The following is a 19922-nucleotide window of genomic DNA, read 5'->3' as shown; positions in this document are numbered from 1 at the left end:
TCACTGTTGCAACCGACCTATCTTTTGCCTGATGCTCTTAAATAAGGATAGCAATTCACAAGCTATGATAAAAAAAAGGGTAGGTTATGTCCTCCAAAAGAGCAGCAGGGCAGAGAAATCCTGCTGAGAAAGTCTTCTCTTGAACTGACAGGGAACGGCTTAATCTCCTGAGCATTCTGGTGTTACACCCCGGATCCATGACTCGGGCTAGTTGTGGTTCACAGTTCTCTATCTATGCTTAATCAGAGCATGCAATAACCTTTCCAGTTGACATTCACGCCTGCACTAGGTAAGTCATGGGCCGCCAGCTTAATACAGTTGGTACCTGCCCTCAAATAGGAACCCCTCCAAAATGTCTCCATGGAATATGATCAAGATTTAACAAGCCCGTCTGTCCCGTGCCTCCCTGGGGCTTATGGGTCTGTTATGAAGTCCCACAGGTTTTCTTAACAACTGGTGGATAGAAGCGTCCCAGACGTTTCTGAATACTTAGCAAAGGGATTCTCTCACTTTGCCCCATTTATGCATCCCCCAACCACCAAGAGTGCACCCACCAGGGCAGAAGCTTCTGGTTTCATTCTTAACACATCCCAGGTATTTCCATTGTCTTCTCTTAGCTCTGCAGGTAAGGGGTTGCTTAACTCTGATGAATCTGGGATGTGTTGCACATCTATTCTGTTTAAGCCCTAACACCTTCCTGAGGTATTCTTTTTCAAACATATTTTGACATTTCTCTCCACCTTTGCAGAATTGTCAGCTACAGTAGAAATACCACTGGAGTTGAAAATTCAGAGTCCATTTTTCAAGTTGAAAATTTCCAGTGCCTGGGTTTTGTTTAAACTCTGAAGCACCAGATGTCTATCTTCGCTGAGCCAGCTATTATTTTAGAAACATTAGCGATGGCTACCCGTGATGGTGGTCATTTTACATAATGGCTGCAACAAAATTGATTTGCCACCATTTAAGGCAGTCCTCTCTTCTGACCTCATGCAGATGCCATGACGCATTTCACAGCTAGACCAGAGGAGAATTTGTGCTGCATCAAAAGCGATGTAACCCAGTAAAAGATCACTCAGCCTGGGGATGAAAATCGGGGCCAAACCACCGCTCCTTTGTGGCAAGATGGCAACATCCAATGCCACTGCTTAATGTTGAAGTGTTCTAATCAATTCAAAAAAATTGAAACATTCGACCTCTTCAGGATTGAGCCAACCTGAAGCAAATTTTTGTTGCTGTTGAAGTTTCCCCTACATTGGAAAAACCTGAATCGTTCAGCTATTTTGACGTTCTCCTAAAGAAAAAAAGATGACGAGCCCCACCTAAAAAGTCTGAGATGTTCTGCTTTCTTTCACGCAAACAAGAGGGCCAAACTGAGATTGCACCAGCAGCATTCATTCTGGCATTTTGCAACTTTTAAGAATTAGACTTGGTAACCCGAGCAGCCTTTCAGCATACATTTTGGATATAACATTATATACTGTGTATACATAGGAGTGTACAGATGCCAAGCTATGAAAATTATTTCCCTGCTCTTTGGCAGACTCCACAGGCAGAGGGATTAGATTATGTTCTATTCCTTTCTGGTTTGTAATATATTTAGACACCTGAATTGCTTTTCATTTGGTGCTTGTTCTGCAATTCATTTCTCATATCCTTCCCTTCAATCTTGTGAGGCTTTTTTCAAAATCTAGTCTGTTGTGCTTTGTCCTCCCTTGTCCTTCCATTTATGGGGAGGGAGGACATTCCTATTGCCTATAATAATCGGTGTATCCGCCAAGGGCTGCTTTATTGCAGAAAGCTGTTTGTTAGCCTGGTATCCAAGCTTTTCCGATGAACAGAGAGAGCAAAAGCTTTTCTTCCACTCCCAGCGTGACCAGATTTGAAGGCATTGCAGCAGAACGTCAACAGGCAGAGATCAATGTAGGTCTGCTTAGATCAGTGTAATACAATTTTATGCCAGAGCGAGATCTGGACATTTGCGGAGACCGTTTGCTTTGTTATCTGAGGTCTGAAGAGGCTGTGGTGATTGATGGCACTTTTATGTGAACACTAACTTAGCAAGAGGCCCTGGAACGGTGAATGCAGCAACTGTTTACTTCATTTGTCAGAAAATGACAAAAGTCCCTGAAAAAGACTTGTCTCCAGAGGCTCTGAATCATTCCTTCATTATTAATGGATGTCATTTTTTCCAGCGGAACTAAGCCGCCATGCAAAGTCATTGCTGTGGAAAAGGAGGCAATCTTTTAGTTAGCTACTTCCTTGCCGGGCAATGAAAATCAATGCAGCTTGACTGGGTGCTGTTCACTGAGCAGGCAGGTAGAGGAGCGATGGCGATCTGGGGTGCTACACAATGACGGTAACCTTTGCTAGTGAGTAGGAGCAACCTGAGCCATCTTCAGAGCACACACTTCAGCTCTAAATAAATTAAAATCCTGTAGAAGTGACCACAAGTGACAAATACAGGGCTTCTGTTGCCAAGCATGCAGATATAACACGCTGGCTAACTGCACATGGAAATTAGCATTTGTCTGTCTTAGGAAAATGCAAGTATTTTCAGTGATCTCACTGTTGCAAAACGATCTGAAGCAGTACCTCTCAACTTTACTAGTCCAGTCATCAATCAGTCAGTCACACACCACACTTCGCTTCTCACTAGAGGAAGAGGGCCTTTCAGCCTGACATCTGTCCTGTCGGGCTTCGGTTTCAGGCAGAAGCTGTTGATTCGGCACCAGGCTCAGCCAGGAGCTCGGAAAACGTGGAGTGAATACTTCACACTTGATGTCAGAGGCTTTCAGAGCTGAGTGTGGTCTATGCGTTGCTGGCTCTGCTGTTCACATCCTCCCACTCGTTCTCCCATAGCTTTATACACACATTAGGGGAACTGGCAGAGTTGAAGCTACTCGCATGAGTGATATTTTATCTTCTGTGCTGCATACGAATATTCGTAAACTTTCCGATGGTCTTTGGATCCAGGAGCTCTCATTTTACACCGCCTTGGTGACACTCTTGATTTTACATTGACCTTGGAAGAAGGATCTGGCCAGGAGCAACTTTGGGACTCTCAGGTACAGGGAAAGAGTAACTGGCTGATGGGTGTGACACATTTAAAATTGCATTCTGTCCTGGAGCACACAAACGCCTGCTCTACCTGCTCCATCTCTAAACATTTCTTTAAAAATAAATAAATAGCTAAAAGAAACCGCATCCTGTCAAACAATCTAGGGATTTAAATTCTGCAGATTGTAGATTAGTAAAGCATTTCATCTGAGCTAAAGCACACATAGCACTCTACAGAAGAGTGAAAAGAAACAACTGAAGGTGCTGTGAAGGACGTAGGTGGCTCCAAGACGTGGTATGTGCTCATACTCTTCAGTTTTTCTCTCCCCAGGTGTTTTTTAAATTAGTTACAACTAAGTCTCAGGAGACTCTCTTCTAGATATAAACAACTTGTTTTAAACTTCATCTGCCTGCAGACCTCACAAGAGGCAGGTTTGCATGTTTTGTTAGTATCCACTTCTACAAACGTCAGAAAAGGACAGTGACAGAACAAAACAACGCAAAGTAATTTTTTGTATTTCTAACATGAATAAGGCTGTCTAGGCTATTTGATTATTAGAAAGCAATTAACTGTCTAACCTTGACATGGGTTTCATTTGATGATTGAGTTTTGGGTAAAGGCTTAAATCTTCTGAGTTAGTTGTGAGAGAATTGCATATTTCTGCTCAGCAGTCCTCCCTGGCTAACAGTACTGTGAGAAATGCCTAAATCGGAATTAAGATAATACAGTTGAGCTACAGCTCGGGTGGCTGCCTACCCGACCTTGCACTTCCGAGCGGATTCACTGCTGCATTTTCAGCGGAGTTATGCTGACGTGAAAGTTGAGACTCAGGCCTCATATACTGAATAGATTTGATGGGTAAAACACTAAATAACCTCCAACATGCTGATTCCCACAGATGTTCTGCTGTCCAAACTAGATGTTTCTTTATATTTTATACATTAATGGCATGTAATATGTATAATATAGCACATAGACTTGGGAATACCCAATATGCGAAGAACCCTGGTGGGAGAAGTTAATTAAGTATTGTTGCTACTAGGATACCAAATTGTGCCTCCAGCAGCTTGCATTCATACCACTATGCTTGCCTGCTTGAGCAAAAAGATGCATTGCTTTAATTTATTATTATGATTAGTAATCTTGGTCTACCTCAAACCTTACCCTAGTTGGGCTTTCAGCCAATTGACCTACATGCTGCCATAGTTCATATACGGACAGATCACATAGCCAGTGACACACACACACTCTGCAGAAGGTGAAGATGGGCAGATTTAAAGCATCTGTTATGTCCAGGAGGCACTGCAAACAAAAAATGGCGAATACTCACAACATTTCTGTGAGGAAAGCACATGAATATAATATTTACTCGTTTACATATGTGGACATAGAAGTGCATTTTCTCATCATATGAAGGGAATAGGGGTTAGAGTAAGCAGCCTATGCTTGGTCTGATGCCTACACTCATTGGTAATGAATGCAATAGGAAGACGCCATGCCATTTGATAAAGGCCTTTACCATATGGTCAGAGACACACTTTACTCAAGTAAACAGCTCCAGTGAGATTATCCACAGAAATAAGATTTACTTCAAAGTAAATTTATGGTTGCAGAAGGAAGCCCTCTGCACTTTGTACTTTCAGAGTAGACTACAAGCAGTAGAAATGGAAGAGTTTAGCAGTTCTTCGCATTTCCCCTTTCACCTTTTCAGGCAAGTATTTGATCTTTTCATCTCACAGGTAGTAGACAACACCACAATGTGGAATGGGTACACTGGCATACATATAGAAAGAAGGATTTGGGGTGAAATCTGATTTTTATCATGTAGCATATAGCCTTGCTGTCTCCAGCAGCCAAGGCTCTATATCCCTCCCTGCTAAGTTCCCAGGGTTCCCTCTTGATGATGCTTACCCACGGGTTGGCCTGGCACATCATCAGCACCTCAGGTGTGCACCCAGACCCAGGAGCTAGGCAGCACTCCATGTTCCCCCAGGTTACAGGTAAGAATAAGCAACTTGCACGCCTACTGTGTGATTAATATTTTGCAGAACCAGGACCAGTTTAATACTAACAGGGAGAAACAAGGTTAGCCTCCCACTCTGACTATATAGAAGAAAAGAGGAGAATGCAACCATCCATGTCACACAAGCTCACACTGGTCCAAATAGAGCCAATGAGGGAAGGCAGAGGCCTCCTAACACCTCTTCTTTCTCACACTTTTCCTTCCTCTTTCTTGCCTCCCCAAATTAAACCCACAACTGAGAAAACAACAAGTTTTTCTTTACAGGAAATACTTCTATGTTGGGTGCTCATGAAACATTATGGGAATATTTGTGGTTTATGTCTTCCAGAAAATTATATTGATGTGCCTCAAGATGGGAGAGGTAAGATCAGACTTCAAGGAGCAGCTTTCAAGAAAATCAACTAAATAACAAGAGCTGAAAAAATGATGGATAAGCAGGAGAGAGAAAGACTACAAGAGGGAGATTGAGCAAGTCATCTGAAGAGAAACACCATTCAGACAACCTCTATAGGCAAACGATATAGAAAGAGTCTCCAGAAGAAAGCAGTCTGTAAGCAATATTTTAATTCTAGACTGACAACATTATCTCTGAAAGGAAGCAGCATATTTGAGGAAATGCTCAATAGGAAGAAAATTAAGTTGCTCTGGCAAATCCACACAAAGGTGGAAAAAGATCACAAGACAAACCTTTGGTAGATAACTTTTCTTTGCCTCCCCATCCATCTATTGCCATTTGAGCCTAATCTAAGTGTCAGAATACTGAATGTGAGTTTTTCCAAAGTTCTCTTGTGAATATTTTGTCACAATAGGGTAGATGCTGGCAATCCCCATCACTGTTCACCATATTGTGATATGCATTACAAGGTAAGTGAAGCCCTTTCATTGAGTCAAACTGCAGGATAGCAATTGTTTCAACCTTCATACATATTTTAAGATCATTGGCAATGATTCTGCTAAGACATCAAATATCTGAGCATATCTTGGCTTCAGCTTCACACACCCTCCTGAAGAGGGGAGCTTTATTAAGAACCAACACAGATACCCCATTCCACTCCCATACTCCTTGAAGCTGAAAGAGAAACAGAAGAAAATCAACAAACTATATATTTAAAAAGCAATAATACCATTGTCCCTCTGCTTTACAAGGCAATAATCCAATTCCTTCAGCCACTGACTCGCTTCAGAGTTTACCCCTCAAAAATCTAAGAATTCATTTGTAAGCCAGAAGGGCAATGATGATACCACAGAAGTATGTGGAGTACTTGGTCACTAGGTTGCAATAGCTTGACTTAACTTTCCACAGGACAGGTTTATTTTAACATCATACAGTATCAATTACATAAGCAAATCCTGTGAAATTCAATTATTTAAGATCTATAGATGGAGAACCTGGCAATGACAGCTAAACAGAGTTCATCTAGAAATCATAACACAAAGCCATGCTAATGCCAAATTAATCCTTCATGCCTAATATTTTGTCCTGCAAATCTGAATAACTTTAAAATAACCATATATTTTACTGTATAACCAACATGAGGAACACCTTATCAATGAACAATCAAGTTTTCCTTTTGTACCTCTTTGATTTGAGTGAATTTTAGTCTTCTGTTGAACTTAAAAGGGATAGACGACTGAGTGATTTGAGCTAATTCGCGGCTACCGGAGCGCATGATGGTACGTGACTAAAGCCACGCAGGAATAAATAGTGCTGGGAGACCCAATAAAGCTGGAGACCACAGGAGTGCCCAGTCTTCAAAGAAGGCCCAATACGTGCGTACCCCTTTTCTTTGCAAACCAACTAGTAAAAAATGCCAAGTATCACTGAGTAAGGGCAGGTGACAGCTAGTAAGAAACAATTCAAATGGCACAGGTGTGAGTGCCACCCTGCAGGCATTAGACTCCATCCTGTCCTAGGTAAGCTTAAGGCCTGGCCCATTCTCACTCTTCACAGAAGCTCCTGCGTATGCACCTCTGCATCCAGCTGAACTTGTAGCGCCGTAACAGAGCTGCCACAGTGCAACTGGAGTGTTTTACCTTGTGAGAAATGTAGCACTTACTTAAAATAAAATGGAGTCAGTATTTTTTAAACCTTGATTCACACTAAACCTAAGAGATTCTAGTTTTCTAAAAAGAATACATCATCAGAGCATTGCAGAACTGTTCAAAGCACTTCAGCTGGGAACAAAAAGGACCTCCAGCAAAGACAGGCTATAAGTAGCTTGCAGATACTGGCAGACAGTCCAAACTGCTCTCTCCTTGATGATGAGAGCTTCGGCAGAGAAAGCATCAGTGCTCCTGGTGGCGGGAGAGCTAACCCTGTGAGATGTAAGGCGGTGCTATTAGTGCCAACTTGCAAGAAAAGCAAAGGAAACCAAGTAGCTGGAAGCAATGCCATCCATGCCTCTGCCAGCATCATGTCTTTGCCACACTCCCACATCGGCTCCGAGATCCATAACCCCTGCAGACACCCAACAAAGTACGTATCTACAGTAATCGGTCTTACCTTGGCGCTTTGTAGTAACTGTTTGCTCCTTTCACCTTCTACCAGCACCTACTTTCATTGTGAGGTGATGACCACCACAGAGAGCTTTGTAAAAAGCTTATGTTCATGAAGGAATTTGTATTAGATACTGGTTTGTGTGACTTACTGTATTTTGTAAGGGTTTTTTTCCCTTTGGGAATTGTGCGTTATTAATGAGCAGTTTTATGCTTTACTTCTAGTACATGTATACCTTGTAATTGATGTGCTTTTTCTTTGTTTGTTTTCTTTTATTCTCTATACAGAGCCAGTTAATATAAGGTAGATACTCTCTGGCTGAAATTCTGATTTTGCCTACCAATTAATTTATGGATAAATCCATGTTGTAGCTGATGAACAAGTGTTCATCAATTGTGTTGTTGTAATCATCTGATAGCCTCTCTAGTTTAGCAGAATATAAGATCCTGAATAAGACTAATGCTCATTGGGCCTTAAACTAAGGGGAAATATTGCACCGCACGTGCTTCCCTACAACCATCACTATCGGCCCTTCCCCCTTAGCATTTGGAACATGGTAGAAGAGCACTGGCTAGACAAACAGTCACCTGAACATCTCAACCATCTGTGTAGCTGTGCTCTGATGTCCCTCTCCATTTAACTGGTCACAGTTACGGTGAACCAGATAAACTGCAATGAATTCTTCAATGATTTCTGCAGAAAGGGACTGGTTCAAACACAGTATCTCTCTAAAAGAAAAGACCTGGACTAAAAGAAATATATTTTCCTCTATGTTCATCCTGATATAGTTGGAAAAATAAAGGATATAGAATTAACATTTACAGAAGTGTATCATTCCCTTGTACACCCTATTTAACAATGGCAGCTGTCTGTCTCAGTGGCTGTTAATGACCTTCATGCTCCAGAAGCCTCCTTCCTTGTCCAACTCATTTTCTCTCTTCAGTTTTACTGAGAAGTGAGTGTCCAACTTCTTAATAATTGCTGTGTATAACGTAGAACATAAAAAGATAAGTTATAAAGCTTGTGCAGGACTTGGTGTTGTAATTAACCATCTTTCGTGCCTGGTTATCAATCTTAAAAAACACAGAGTGAAAACAATCTGGCCTTTTAATGTATACTTCAGCATATTGTAGCAGCTATTTTAGATAACTGGTTTTAATAGTTTTGTTATGGTTGTAATTTGTACACGAGATCTGTCCACTTGAAGAGGCGATGAAGTAACATGTCAAAGTGATTTTTAAAGTCAGTTCTATTTAGCCACCAGTGATGGTGTATGAAAAGTAAAGCAACAAATACAAAACCTCACCCACTCGCCAGGAAGAAACATCTTTTCTCGGCCTTGAAAATTCTCTTGTATAAGACAGGCATTTCTTCTAGTCCTTTTACATAAATAGTAAATTACTAAGAAGATAATATATACAGTACAATAGTCTATTTTAATAGTTTGCAGTCAAATTTTAGGCTAAGCTAACTAGAAATTCTAGGGTTACAGTGATTTCTCACTCTTTATTAATACATTGACAATTAATACTGTTTACATAACACTCGATGTTTGAAATCAATACGTGCCAGTGTCCAGTGATTTGCTAATCTAGTTTTTGATCTAATCCTGTCCTATTTTTTGCAGCATTCTCTAACTTCATATTATGAATCATGTTGTCTTTCTAAAGTGATTGCCAAGTAAACCAAAAATGTGTTTTACACTGCTATTGCACTGCTCTTGTCTTTATATACAGTAGTTTTTATAAAGATGTCCTTAGGTTTTAATAAATGAGTGTAACGTAAACTAATCTCTGTAATAAAACTTGCTTTCATGTTTCAAAGACTGTCTGGAATAGCTGACGAGATTTGAGTTTCCACTTTTTCCAGTAGCTTCAAATTTCATGGCTTCCTTTCCATCTGCAGGGAAATCCCCAGATACCAATACTCCGTAGCTTATACAAGTGGTTTATACAAGGGGAAGTGAAGAGAGTGTATTTAATGCACAGTGATGCTTGGATTTGAAGGGGGGGGGGGGGGGGGGGAAGGCCCCCAAAAAACCAAACCACAAAAAAAAAGGCTAAGGCCATTGCATAAATAAATACATAGTTCATTTAGTCTGCATCACAGTTCCAGCAGTTGCTAACACCAGATACTTAAGAGGGAAGTGTGAGATACTGAACAGAGACTGCTAAGAAATAAACATAATCTTTCCACTACGCAAGGCTAGCCGAGAAGGCCAAACGTGCAACTGAGCAGAACGCAAGCAACATTTTGATTTCCACACACAAAGTACTCTGTCCCACGCGGACGTTATCGGAGATCCACCTACCCAGCTGAAGCAGGGGCGAATACAGTTTAACTTGCTCTGTACAAAAAGGCAAGACCAACAATCCACAAAAGCAAGAGTTTGGGGTTTTTTTTTCCCCCCCTGCCAGGCTGAAAGATTTGGACAGTGAAATCCTTTGTAATGTCAGTTATTTCATGTAACATAGTTAATTCCTGCAGCTTCTAGAACTACACACATCAGCTCAAAAATGGAAAAGGATCATTTTCATTAAAGCAACACTTCAATAATTCTTAGGTTTTTTGCAACTGTAAGAAACTACAATTACATCCCACTGTGCTAAGACTTATGGAGACGTATTGCAGAAAGAAAGAGAGGACAAAAGGCAGTTTTAAAAACACATAAATACATAAAATACAAATGATCACAACCCACTCCCTTTCTCGCACTACTGTTGCAATTATGAAAACAGCTAAATTTACAAGACAAATGAATAGAGAAACAGTAAATAGACATATTGGGTGTGTTACAGCTCCCTTACCAAGTTTCAACAATTTTTACAGCGCGCTTCTAGTAATTGAGTAAGAATTATATTCAACACATTACGCTCAGCAGGAACTGCTTTTATATACCAAGTGAGCAAAATAAATATCTCTGGAATTTCCACAGAAGATGTTAAAATGCTGATCGTGACTTACAGACTGCCATTACCAAGCCATTATCACCAAATCATAAACAAACAGGATCACCACAGCCAGTTCCTTTGAATTAAGTGATCATTCTTACTGGAAAGCAGAGAGCGTGCTGATCAGCTTGTCGTTCACACGTACAGAAGGACAAGGAGAGAAATTCATCTTGGTTTTGATGTTTACTGCCAGGAAAACAAAACCCTGTCCCTCTCACCCAAGTTATTCTCAACAGATAATTTGTGCAGAAAATGGAGACTGGGGGGGGGAAACATACTCATATATTAGGTATGTGTGGGCATTCATGTGTCAGCGTATAATGGCTTGAATTTCCCAATCAGAATTTCAACTCTCTTCTTCAAACAGCTGAACTGCACAGAGCCTCAAGCTCTTCTCAAATTTGAATTCATCATTTCATTTTTAAGGGCAATTCTGTCACTGGTGTTTATTTGTAAGGATAATGAGGAATCTGTAGGATTTTATAAAGAACTGAAAAGTCACTTAGAAAGAGGGAAACTCCTCTGCCTCTCTTCACTAACACTTTCACCAGCTAGCCTTTGCCCCTTTCTTTTTTATACTTTTCCAACAAAATACAAAGTGGAAACAAAGCATCCCATTAGAGACGCCTGCACTTCCCTGCTGCACCCCCACTGTAGAGGACGGCACTCGCGGGGATAAATCCTGAAGCACGTGCTCTCCCAGCTTTCCAGTGGGAGCACAGTTCACGCTTCCCCAGTGGCCTCTGCTCATCACGAAAACTAAAGCAACACGCTCTCTGTAAAACGAGGTGTGTGCCTGCATACTTACCTTTGCTATTGTGCAAGCCTACTTTATTTTTCTAATTTTTTTTTCTGAAACTAGGGAATATTAACATAACATTTCTCAGTCATCTCTCTACCTCCTTATCACAGGCAATGCTGTCCCACTGGAATGAGCTATTCGTCTCACTGTTGAGTCTTTCACAGTGCAAAACAACCAGCACATAAGGCAGGGCAGACTTAAAATGAAGAGGCTGTCTGCGTCAGGAAAGTTTTTGATAAGAGCTGCTGGGAGTCTCAAGCCACGTTCTGGGCCACGAGGGGTGACAGCACTTGAACACGAATAGCTGCTTTGTCGCCGTGAAAACTACCAGTGACAATTGGGTTTAAATCCTTAGCTTTGACAACAAACAATCAAACACAAAAAAAGCTTTCTCTAGGTAATATTTGAGAATACTCTCCTATTGGCCAGCTAAGATCCAGTCTTAATTTAAGGCATTCTCCCAAATTACTTTTTTTTAACTACTTTTGGTTTTAACTGCCTTATAGTTACTGCTGAAAAATGCCTTTTTTCATGTAGGACTATTGAAAACAACTCAAATCTTAGAAGCATCTAAAAAGCTATGTTGCATTTGACCTCGAGTTTTTTGCTCCCCAGCAGAGGATCTACCAGCTCTTTTCTCCATTACCTTCTCACACAGAAATCAAGTATACTATACCACTGATAACTAATATTGTGCAATATCAAACTGTTCACTGCAAAGCCACCTTTCTCTAGCATGCCCGGATTTTGTTAGAAGATCGTATGTTGCAAAAGGCTGCTGGCATAGGTGGTAGCACAGTAGGAAGTACCACCTCCACTGAGTAAGTGATAGCTGGGATTTGCTGTATAAACTCCATTATCATTTTAACCACATGATACACCTTCTATTTCCCTGAATGAACACGCTCTAAGCAGCCACCAGAAAAAGCCAGCTAGGAATTTATCTAGCAAGGAGACACAGCATCCCTGTGCTATATCTGCTATTATTATGCAGATATAGGAGCTCAAAGACATTTCACAACCCTTCCCTTTTCGCTAATGGCACAGATGTTTGTTAAAGCAACTTATCTCTAGCTAATAAAAAAAAGTAAAAAGCCCCAAACCCTAGGAAAAGAAATCATGTGATACTATGAGTCTCACAGATTTTAAGTTTTGTTATACTACTCATACAAATATGAATAAAAAGCACTGCTTAAGCCCACAGTTAAGTTTTTACAAGTTCCTGGGCTGCAGGCGAGCAGCACAGGAGTTGACTTCTGTTGTTTGTGCTGTGTAGTCATCATTCCTCCATTTCATATCTTTTTCCAGCACTGTCCACGTACAACGACCTACTGCTCTAACTGTAGCAAGAGGTGCCTTTTCACACCTCTGCAGGTGCTCCCATCCTCCCCAAGACACAGCCGTGCCTCCTGGCACTGAGCAAGCAAAACATCTAGCTGCAAGGACCAACTGCTTCACCTTCTCAAATACCGTCCCTCCTAGTCTGCACATGAATGCTTTCTTTTCAGCCAAGACATCATCAACTGATGGCTTCGGCCGGGGGCCTGCTCCTTTTTCATCCTTACAGCGACAGGAGGAGTACCACAAACATTCTGAAGTGCCCAAAACTGGAACTGATTCAGGACTGAATTAAAATAGGAATACTTGGACTACTTGAACACTGCATCTTCCTCTTTTAACTCCTCCTCCCATTTCCCAGTGCTCGGACAACAGGAAATCAGGCCATGCTGTTACAGGGGAGAATCACCAATATTAAGAAATCTTCTTACTTAGCACTGCTCTGCACTAAAGCTTCCAGCATCCTTTTGCAGAGACACACATTCCTTGTTAGCAGGAATAGACAAATTGGGCAAATCCAGTTTTTCCATTTCACTTCTTCTCCTCAACAGTTAAATGAAGGATATTTTGGTTGGACCATGGTCTTTACTCACCATCTCTCTCCAGTTGGTGCAAAATGCCCATTGTCCCCTGCAGTCCTTGCAGCCCCACATTTGTAGTCACTAGAGGTTCAGACCTCCTAGATGAGATCCCATTGCAGGGCCCATCTGGAGGTCCAGCGTGCTCTAGACCAAGCCTTGTTCCCAAAAGAGACTGTCAGAGCTGTGATAAACTCCTGCAGCCTGGTGCTACAGGCAAATTTCTACACTGCTTGTGGCCACTTCCCGAGGTTTGATCCAGGGCCCCTCGTGCTGTCCTCTCCTCCAGGGCCCAGCTCCTGAAACACTGCCATTGCCTTTGCCAGGTCTCCCCTTGTTGCAGGTGTGTTTTTCCAGCCCCACCACAGCTCCCATGCCTCACTCCGTCACCCAGCAGCGAGGTGTCTCCCTCCTTTATCCCATGAGCCAGAAACACCCATGTGTACTGAGGAAGGAAGCAGTTGTTAAAACTAAAAACACTTTTAAGTGCGTGCTTTGCATTTGCAATTTAAAACCACACTCTGCTGTCCAGATGCTATCCTGTTTGTACCGCAGGGCTGGGCTTTGGCTTTGCTGCTGCCCAGGCTCCGCTGAGATGAATTGAGGATACAAACCTCGGTGAGCTGGCAACCAGCAAATAAACTTTGGAGCAGAGCAGGGTAAAAACAGCGGAGTCTGAAGGAAGGCCAAGCTGCGTGTCTGCTAACTGTGAGCTGAGACCCCTCTAAGCCAGAGGGAACCCAAACTCCTCTTGTTGTCAGCACGGCTGTTTGCACGTATCCAAGTAGCAACTGCATACCTCAGCCAGGCTCCTTTCCCACCACAAAGTCAAATATCCAGAGACTGCCGCAGATCAAAAGAAGTAGCCACTCACCCAGTACGTGCGAGCACCACCAAGGATGTGTCTGAAAGCATTAAGAGTGATCTGACTCAAACCCAGAAAGTTTCAGCCTGCTTGGCTGAGGCCTGCTGGACTTTGGCTCGCCTTTGCTGTGCCATCTCCCAGCTCAAGCCATCGGCTCGGCCGTCCCATTCAAGCCTGCACAAGTTGTATCTCTAATTCCTCCAGAACTGCTATAGGAAAATGAGCATTATAAATGGCTACTCACTGAAACACACAAAGAAAATGTCAGAACTCACGGGAAAATATGGAATTGGATGGCATGGGTGGGGCTTCTGCAAAAACATGAAGCTTTTGCCAAAGCAACTGCAGGATTTGCCATTTCAGGAAAGTAGCCAGGTTTCTCATCCAAAAAACTTACCCTGGCGTACCGAAAGCCATTGGCTTCAGCAGAACTACTCATGGGTTTCCACGTGCTGTCCGGCTCCAAGGCACAAAAGCAGGGCGTGACAAACATGCACAGAGCTTGGGCAGACTACATTTGGCGGCATCTAAATCTTAACAGGTCAGCATGGGCCCTGAAGTTTACAGGGCATTCACAGAAGAGAGCATAACACAAAAGGTTGAGCTACTTCTTGCCATAGACTGTATCAGGGGGACGAAACTGAGAAAACGCCCACCTGCAGAATATTGCACGGTCTTCTTCTCAGGCCCTCCTAGCAGGGCCTTCATCGATGTAAATATGAGGGACTTCTTCTAATGCCTTGATGCAGAAAATCTCTAGGTCAAGACATGTGCATAACAAAACAGCAAATTCAAGGCCTCAGTCAGAGCTTTATGAAAACTGCTGTGGCTAATGTGTTCCCAGAGTCTGCTGCTTTACTTCTCCCTTGATGAAAAAGAAAGGAACTCAGTAACTAAGGGTGGTAATTAGTTCTACAACAATACTCAATAAGGGAAAGTTTGATTTTAATAAACAAAATGGAACTACTGATTTAACGCAAATATATTCAGCTAGAAGAGCAGGACATCTCAAAAATATTTATATTAGAAGCAAAAACAAAGCAATAATAACCACTCCATACAGGAAGTATTGCTTGCTTTCTGGTGATTAATAAACCCCAGGAAAGAACAAAATGGTCTAAATTTTTTCTTCCCTGTTTCCCCCAAACTGAAATGCACAAAGGAGATAAATGCCTACGGTGAAACCAAAGCCAGAATTTCATTACGGGCTTACCCTATTACAGGAACATATTGTGGTCCCCCTCCCCAAGGAGCTTAAATTATTTCTTATAATGTGGATAAATGTACAATAGGGAAGGCTTCTTTCTTCACTGGAAACTCAGTAAGGGGTATGCACTCCCTGTGCTTTCGGGTCCAGGCAGCAAGTTAAAGGTCCCAGCGCTGTCTGGCCGGTGCAGCAGGAGGATGGGTCAGAGACCTGCCCCCCTGAAGCAGTGCCTGGACACTGCCTGGACACCACGTGGACATCACCTGGACACCCGTGATGGCGTGGCTGGGTGCCAAGAAGCGGGGGTGCAATAGCCCATGTGCTCCGCAAAGGAGGGAGAGAAAAGCATAAGGGGAAAGGTCTCCAGCTTCCTCAGAGGTGACCTAAAGGAGCTGTAGGTTAGGTAGGTGTCATAGCAGTTTTCTTGTCATTTTTCAGCTCTAAAATATTGAAGAGCTCTCCAATTTTTATAGACTATCTGTCAAGCAGGCGAACTTCTCCTCCCCTGCCGGCCCCCGCAGCCACAGCTCCAGCAGAAAGCAGTGGGAGCTCAAGCACACGCATCCTCGGTCAGAAGCAATGGTTAAGGCCTACCAAAGCAACACTAAAGAATCCAATAAAACCTAATTGCAATATTTCTCATCAAAACACTTAGCTCAACAGGAAATATGATGTCATACAGGCAGTAAAAGGTTGTTGGGGTTTTTTTTATTATCCTTTGTTTTTCCAATAAACTGTAGGAAAACAAACTACAGATCCAGTCAGCCTTGGATGTTTGCCTCAGAGTACTTCTTAATATTGCTTTTATCTAAAATACCCTCTCTCCAAATCTGCCTGGCAATGTTTTCTCAGGACGCAATCTGTCACCGTGAATGTTGCAGACAGGTTTTATGGGTCCCACATCAGACCACGACTAGAGGTCGTGTGGGTTTTTGGCTGTCAGAAGCTCTCAGTAAGCCCTTGGGCTGCACAATTCATCTCTCTTTTGCCATCTCAGGTCCCTAACAAAATGCGTGTGTCTGAGTCCAGCATTGCAAGGGAGCAACCTGGAAATCTTGGATGATGTGATGAAGATGACAGAGAAAGGCAAGCAGTCCATATGGACTTTGCAGGCAGACATTGGTTAAAAAAAGAAAAAAAAATCACAGTAATTTAAGTTATTAAAGTGCGTTTGTCCAGACATCCCTTCCACACTTTAGGGATACCGAATCCACCACTTACACCACATGATGAAGTTGTGAAATGAGCCATTACACCATCTCTGTAAATGACATGCCCTTTTCAAATGTCTGCTTCCTTTCCATGTGCAAAGCTCCCAAAGCCCAGCTGCGACATTCAGGTTTCAGTGCTGCATCCATCAGTCACTGCAGACGTAACCCATGGGTCACGCGTTGTTACAGCAGTACTGGATGCTCTTTGCTTGCATCACAGCAGCTAGAGTCCATCGTCATCACTGATACGTGAAAACTGCCTTTTCTAGACAACTGGAATTGCTGTAACAGCTGCCTTTGCAATGAGCTTTTTTGGAAGCCAGCTGAAATGTAGAAGTCACTGACATGTAAAGATGAGGTAGAAACATTCAGGATCAAAGCAATGGGGTTTTTTTGTTTGCTCTCTAGTTTAGGGTTGGGGGTTTCCTTGGGGTTTTGCTTTATTTTGCTTTGTTTTTTAGCAGCACAGTGATAGCAGGATCTGTTTGGCATTGTTAATCAAAAGCAAAAGAGTGGGCAAAGTACTGAAAGGTCCGAAGTGCCAGGGGCGATTTGGAGCGTGCAGCAGTCTCGGCAGCGTTGCACGTTCACGCGTGCCCATCAATTTTACTCAAGCAACTCTTCACCTTTCCCACCCAGAGCTCAGTTTGCTAGCACTGGGCACGGTGCGAGTTTTATATCAGGGAGTCAGAAGCATCGCTGCCTCCACATTACAACCTGAGAACCGGGGGAGAGATCATCTGCCCGCAAGCACAGCACAGGGTTCAGCGCAAGCACAAGCTGCGCATCCAACACTTCAATGAAAGAAGCCAGCCATCAGGCGGTGGCTTGCACATACCTTTCTCCCCCTTTCCTCCAAACGTGTATTTGCCAAAACCAACCAAACATGAAGGTAGGTTGGGGTTGACTGCATCTTTGTTTCTGGTCAGGTTTTCCAGAACAAAGCCAACATGAATGCTAGACTGTCTCCTCCTACCTCGTGAAGGCAGGGCATTGGGCAAACATCCCGTGGCAGAGGAATCAAAACTCTTTTCATCTTCATTGCCTGTGTGCACTGTCACACCTGCACATGCCTACTGCAACATCTGGAGAGCAAAAGGTTTTGATCCGAGTCCAAGATGAAAGTTTTGTTTCAGTTCCCCACTATATTCTTCCTATTCTCAGTTTCTGCCTCCAAAATGAAACTCTGACATTTTATTTCTGACTTTTTTTTTTTTTTGTGCTGGTGGTGGATGCTCAGTAGTTAAACCCCATGCCCCAGTGAGGCTTTGGCTGCCCTCCAGGACCAAACAGTAAAAGATGCACTTTTTAGGAAACTACAGGATACAACAGGCACATTACTACAATAGTGTGGCACAAGCACCGAGCTATGCATATGCCCCATGATCCTTGATTTTGGTCTTACTGCTAATGAATTCCCAGCAAATTTACCATAAAATCTCAAAGAAATCAGAGCTACCACCAATACTCCAGAAGAGGGGCGGGAAGGATTCAGGCAATGTATTTCAGCAGCTCAATAGAAATAAACGTATATAGTAAGTCACTCTCAGGACACTTGTAAAGAGAAGTCTGAAGGAAGGCAGAAAGAGATAATTTTGTAATACTCGGTGTGAATCCCCACAATAAAGAGCTTTATGGATATTCCTTTGAAATAGAAAACAATCATTCATTCTAGCTGTGTTCACATCCTTTTTGCCTTCCAGGGTTAATCTGCTGAAAAGCTTTTAGCTAAGATTAATGTATATCCAGCTGTCTCTGGACTTTTTTTATCCAAAAATTAACACACACCAAACAAACAACTGTTGGCAATAACATATTAGCAAAAACCAGGAACATTTCAATTCAGACACAATTCCCACCACATTGCCCTTAATTCTGGAAGAATAAAGTGAATTGAATTTGTTTTCCAAAGGAAAAAAAAAAAGGGGGTGAAAAAAGGTACTCCACTAATTGATAGCATTGCTTAGAACACAAGGAGATTAAAGGGATTAATAGCTGGAAGCTTAAAGTTGCTGACTGCCTGCGTGGTACGGGTAATGACAACGTCAGCATGGTAAATGATGCTACCAATGACATCAATGGTTTCACCTCATACCAGCAAATCCTTTAAAACCTTCTGCAGAAAAATACACCCTTCACTTGGGTCTGTTGAATCACCAGGCTTGCATTTGTGCTTAGCGAGTCCTGAGGCAGAGCTAAAATTTATTTCCACCTTGCTGGTTCTTTTAAGCTCCCAGATGACTGAGAAACACTGTGCCACATGCTCACCTTCGGCCCTGCCACCCCATGCACCTCGTGCCTCTGAGGACACCCTCGTCCTGGCTGTGGTAGCCACCCAAGGGGCTGTGGTAGCAGGATGTGGTGTGGTGTGGCAGAGCAAACCCACTCGATTCAGCCTCTGCCCTCCTTGCCTCAGCCGATCCCCGCGCCCCCGGGCAGGACGTTTATTGAGCAAGTGCTTGCCCCCCACGTAGTTCAGGGATCCCTCCCCAGCGCCTGGCTTGGCAGCACACCCTGCCCTGGCCTCTCTGTGCCGCCTCACAAGAGGCAGTGGAGAGGATGCTTCGGCACATCTGAATTAAGTCATCAGTTTGCCAAAGCAAGCCAAGCCTTTGGTTAGATGTATTTTACCCTTCAGGCAACTGGGGCGGGGAGGTCAAGCTGTCAAACAGGCATTTCTCACAGCCCCAGAAATGTGGGGTGGGACCTTGGACTGGGCTTCCCCGTCCCAAACTGCTCAGCATGGTTTCAGCATGTCGGTAACAGGGCATCTCCCCAGCGTCATTGTGCCAGGCCTTCTACTCTCAAACAGAAAATGGAAACAGGCAAAGCACAGCTCCACCACAGATGGCTCTGGCATCAAAGTTTCACTTGCAAGATCTGCCAGGCAGCTGGAGGAAACATGGCGGATCTCAGGATCCCGCCATGCTGCTCACTGCCAAAACAAGCCACCTGCCTCCGGTGCCCAGAGGAGACGTGCCATCACAGCGGTCCTGGCCAGGGGGCCCAACACATAAAGACAAGCAGCGTCAAGCAGCCATGGGTCTGCCGACAGAGCCCCACGGAGCTGGGGACCCCAGCAGCCCCGATGCAGCAGCAGGGCACGCTGCCACCCACAGCCAGTTGCAGTGGGGTTGCTCACAGCTGCTGAGGTGCCGCCTCTGCCCTGGGTGGTTTGGTGTCAAATCAGGTGACTAGACAATCAAAACAACTTGCCAAAATCCCACAGCAATTTAAAGAAAAAAAAATTAACTTGATCCCCATGGCATGCTTCAGCAAGGCCATCTGCTAAGCATATAAAGCAGTAACAGTAGACATGGTTTATATCCCAATAACAGACCAAGATGAAAAGTGAGATTCCGGTGGCACTCTTTTCTGTCTGTGGCTGCCAT

At 43.2% G+C, this 19922-nt stretch overlaps 1 protein-coding gene and 1 long non-coding RNA gene across 3 annotated transcripts in view; one reads left to right on the top strand and one right to left on the bottom strand.

Moving 5' to 3' along the window:
- The window catches only part of SHISAL1 (shisa like 1), an 84410-nt gene extending 75015 nt beyond the window's left edge, over window positions 1-9395 (top strand). Inside the window, exon 5 of the mRNA XM_087767014.1 lies at window positions 5410-9395. Coding sequence (XP_087623140.1) covers window position 5410 — 1 coding nt within the window. The 3' untranslated portion in view covers window positions 5411-9395. The remainder of the gene's footprint in view (window positions 1-5409) is intronic.
- LOC148054714 (uncharacterized) overlaps window positions 1-10763 on the bottom strand; it is a 47893-nt gene extending 37130 nt beyond the window's left edge. For both annotated transcript variants that reach the window (XR_015706740.1, XR_015706739.1), the window contains exon 1: window positions 10631-10763. This is a non-coding gene — a long non-coding RNA (uncharacterized LOC148054714). The remainder of the gene's footprint in view (window positions 1-10630) is intronic.
- Between the last annotated feature and the right edge of the window lie 9159 nt (window positions 10764-19922).

The sequence above is a fragment of the Nipponia nippon genome, unplaced genomic scaffold, assembly GCF_047370975.1.
Source record: "Nipponia nippon isolate SJK-2023a ecotype South Korea unplaced genomic scaffold, ASM4737097v1 scaffold_3, whole genome shotgun sequence".
NCBI classification, from domain to species: domain Eukaryota; kingdom Metazoa; phylum Chordata; class Aves; order Pelecaniformes; family Threskiornithidae; genus Nipponia; species Nipponia nippon.
This window is presented reverse-complemented; position numbering and strand designations above follow the sequence as displayed.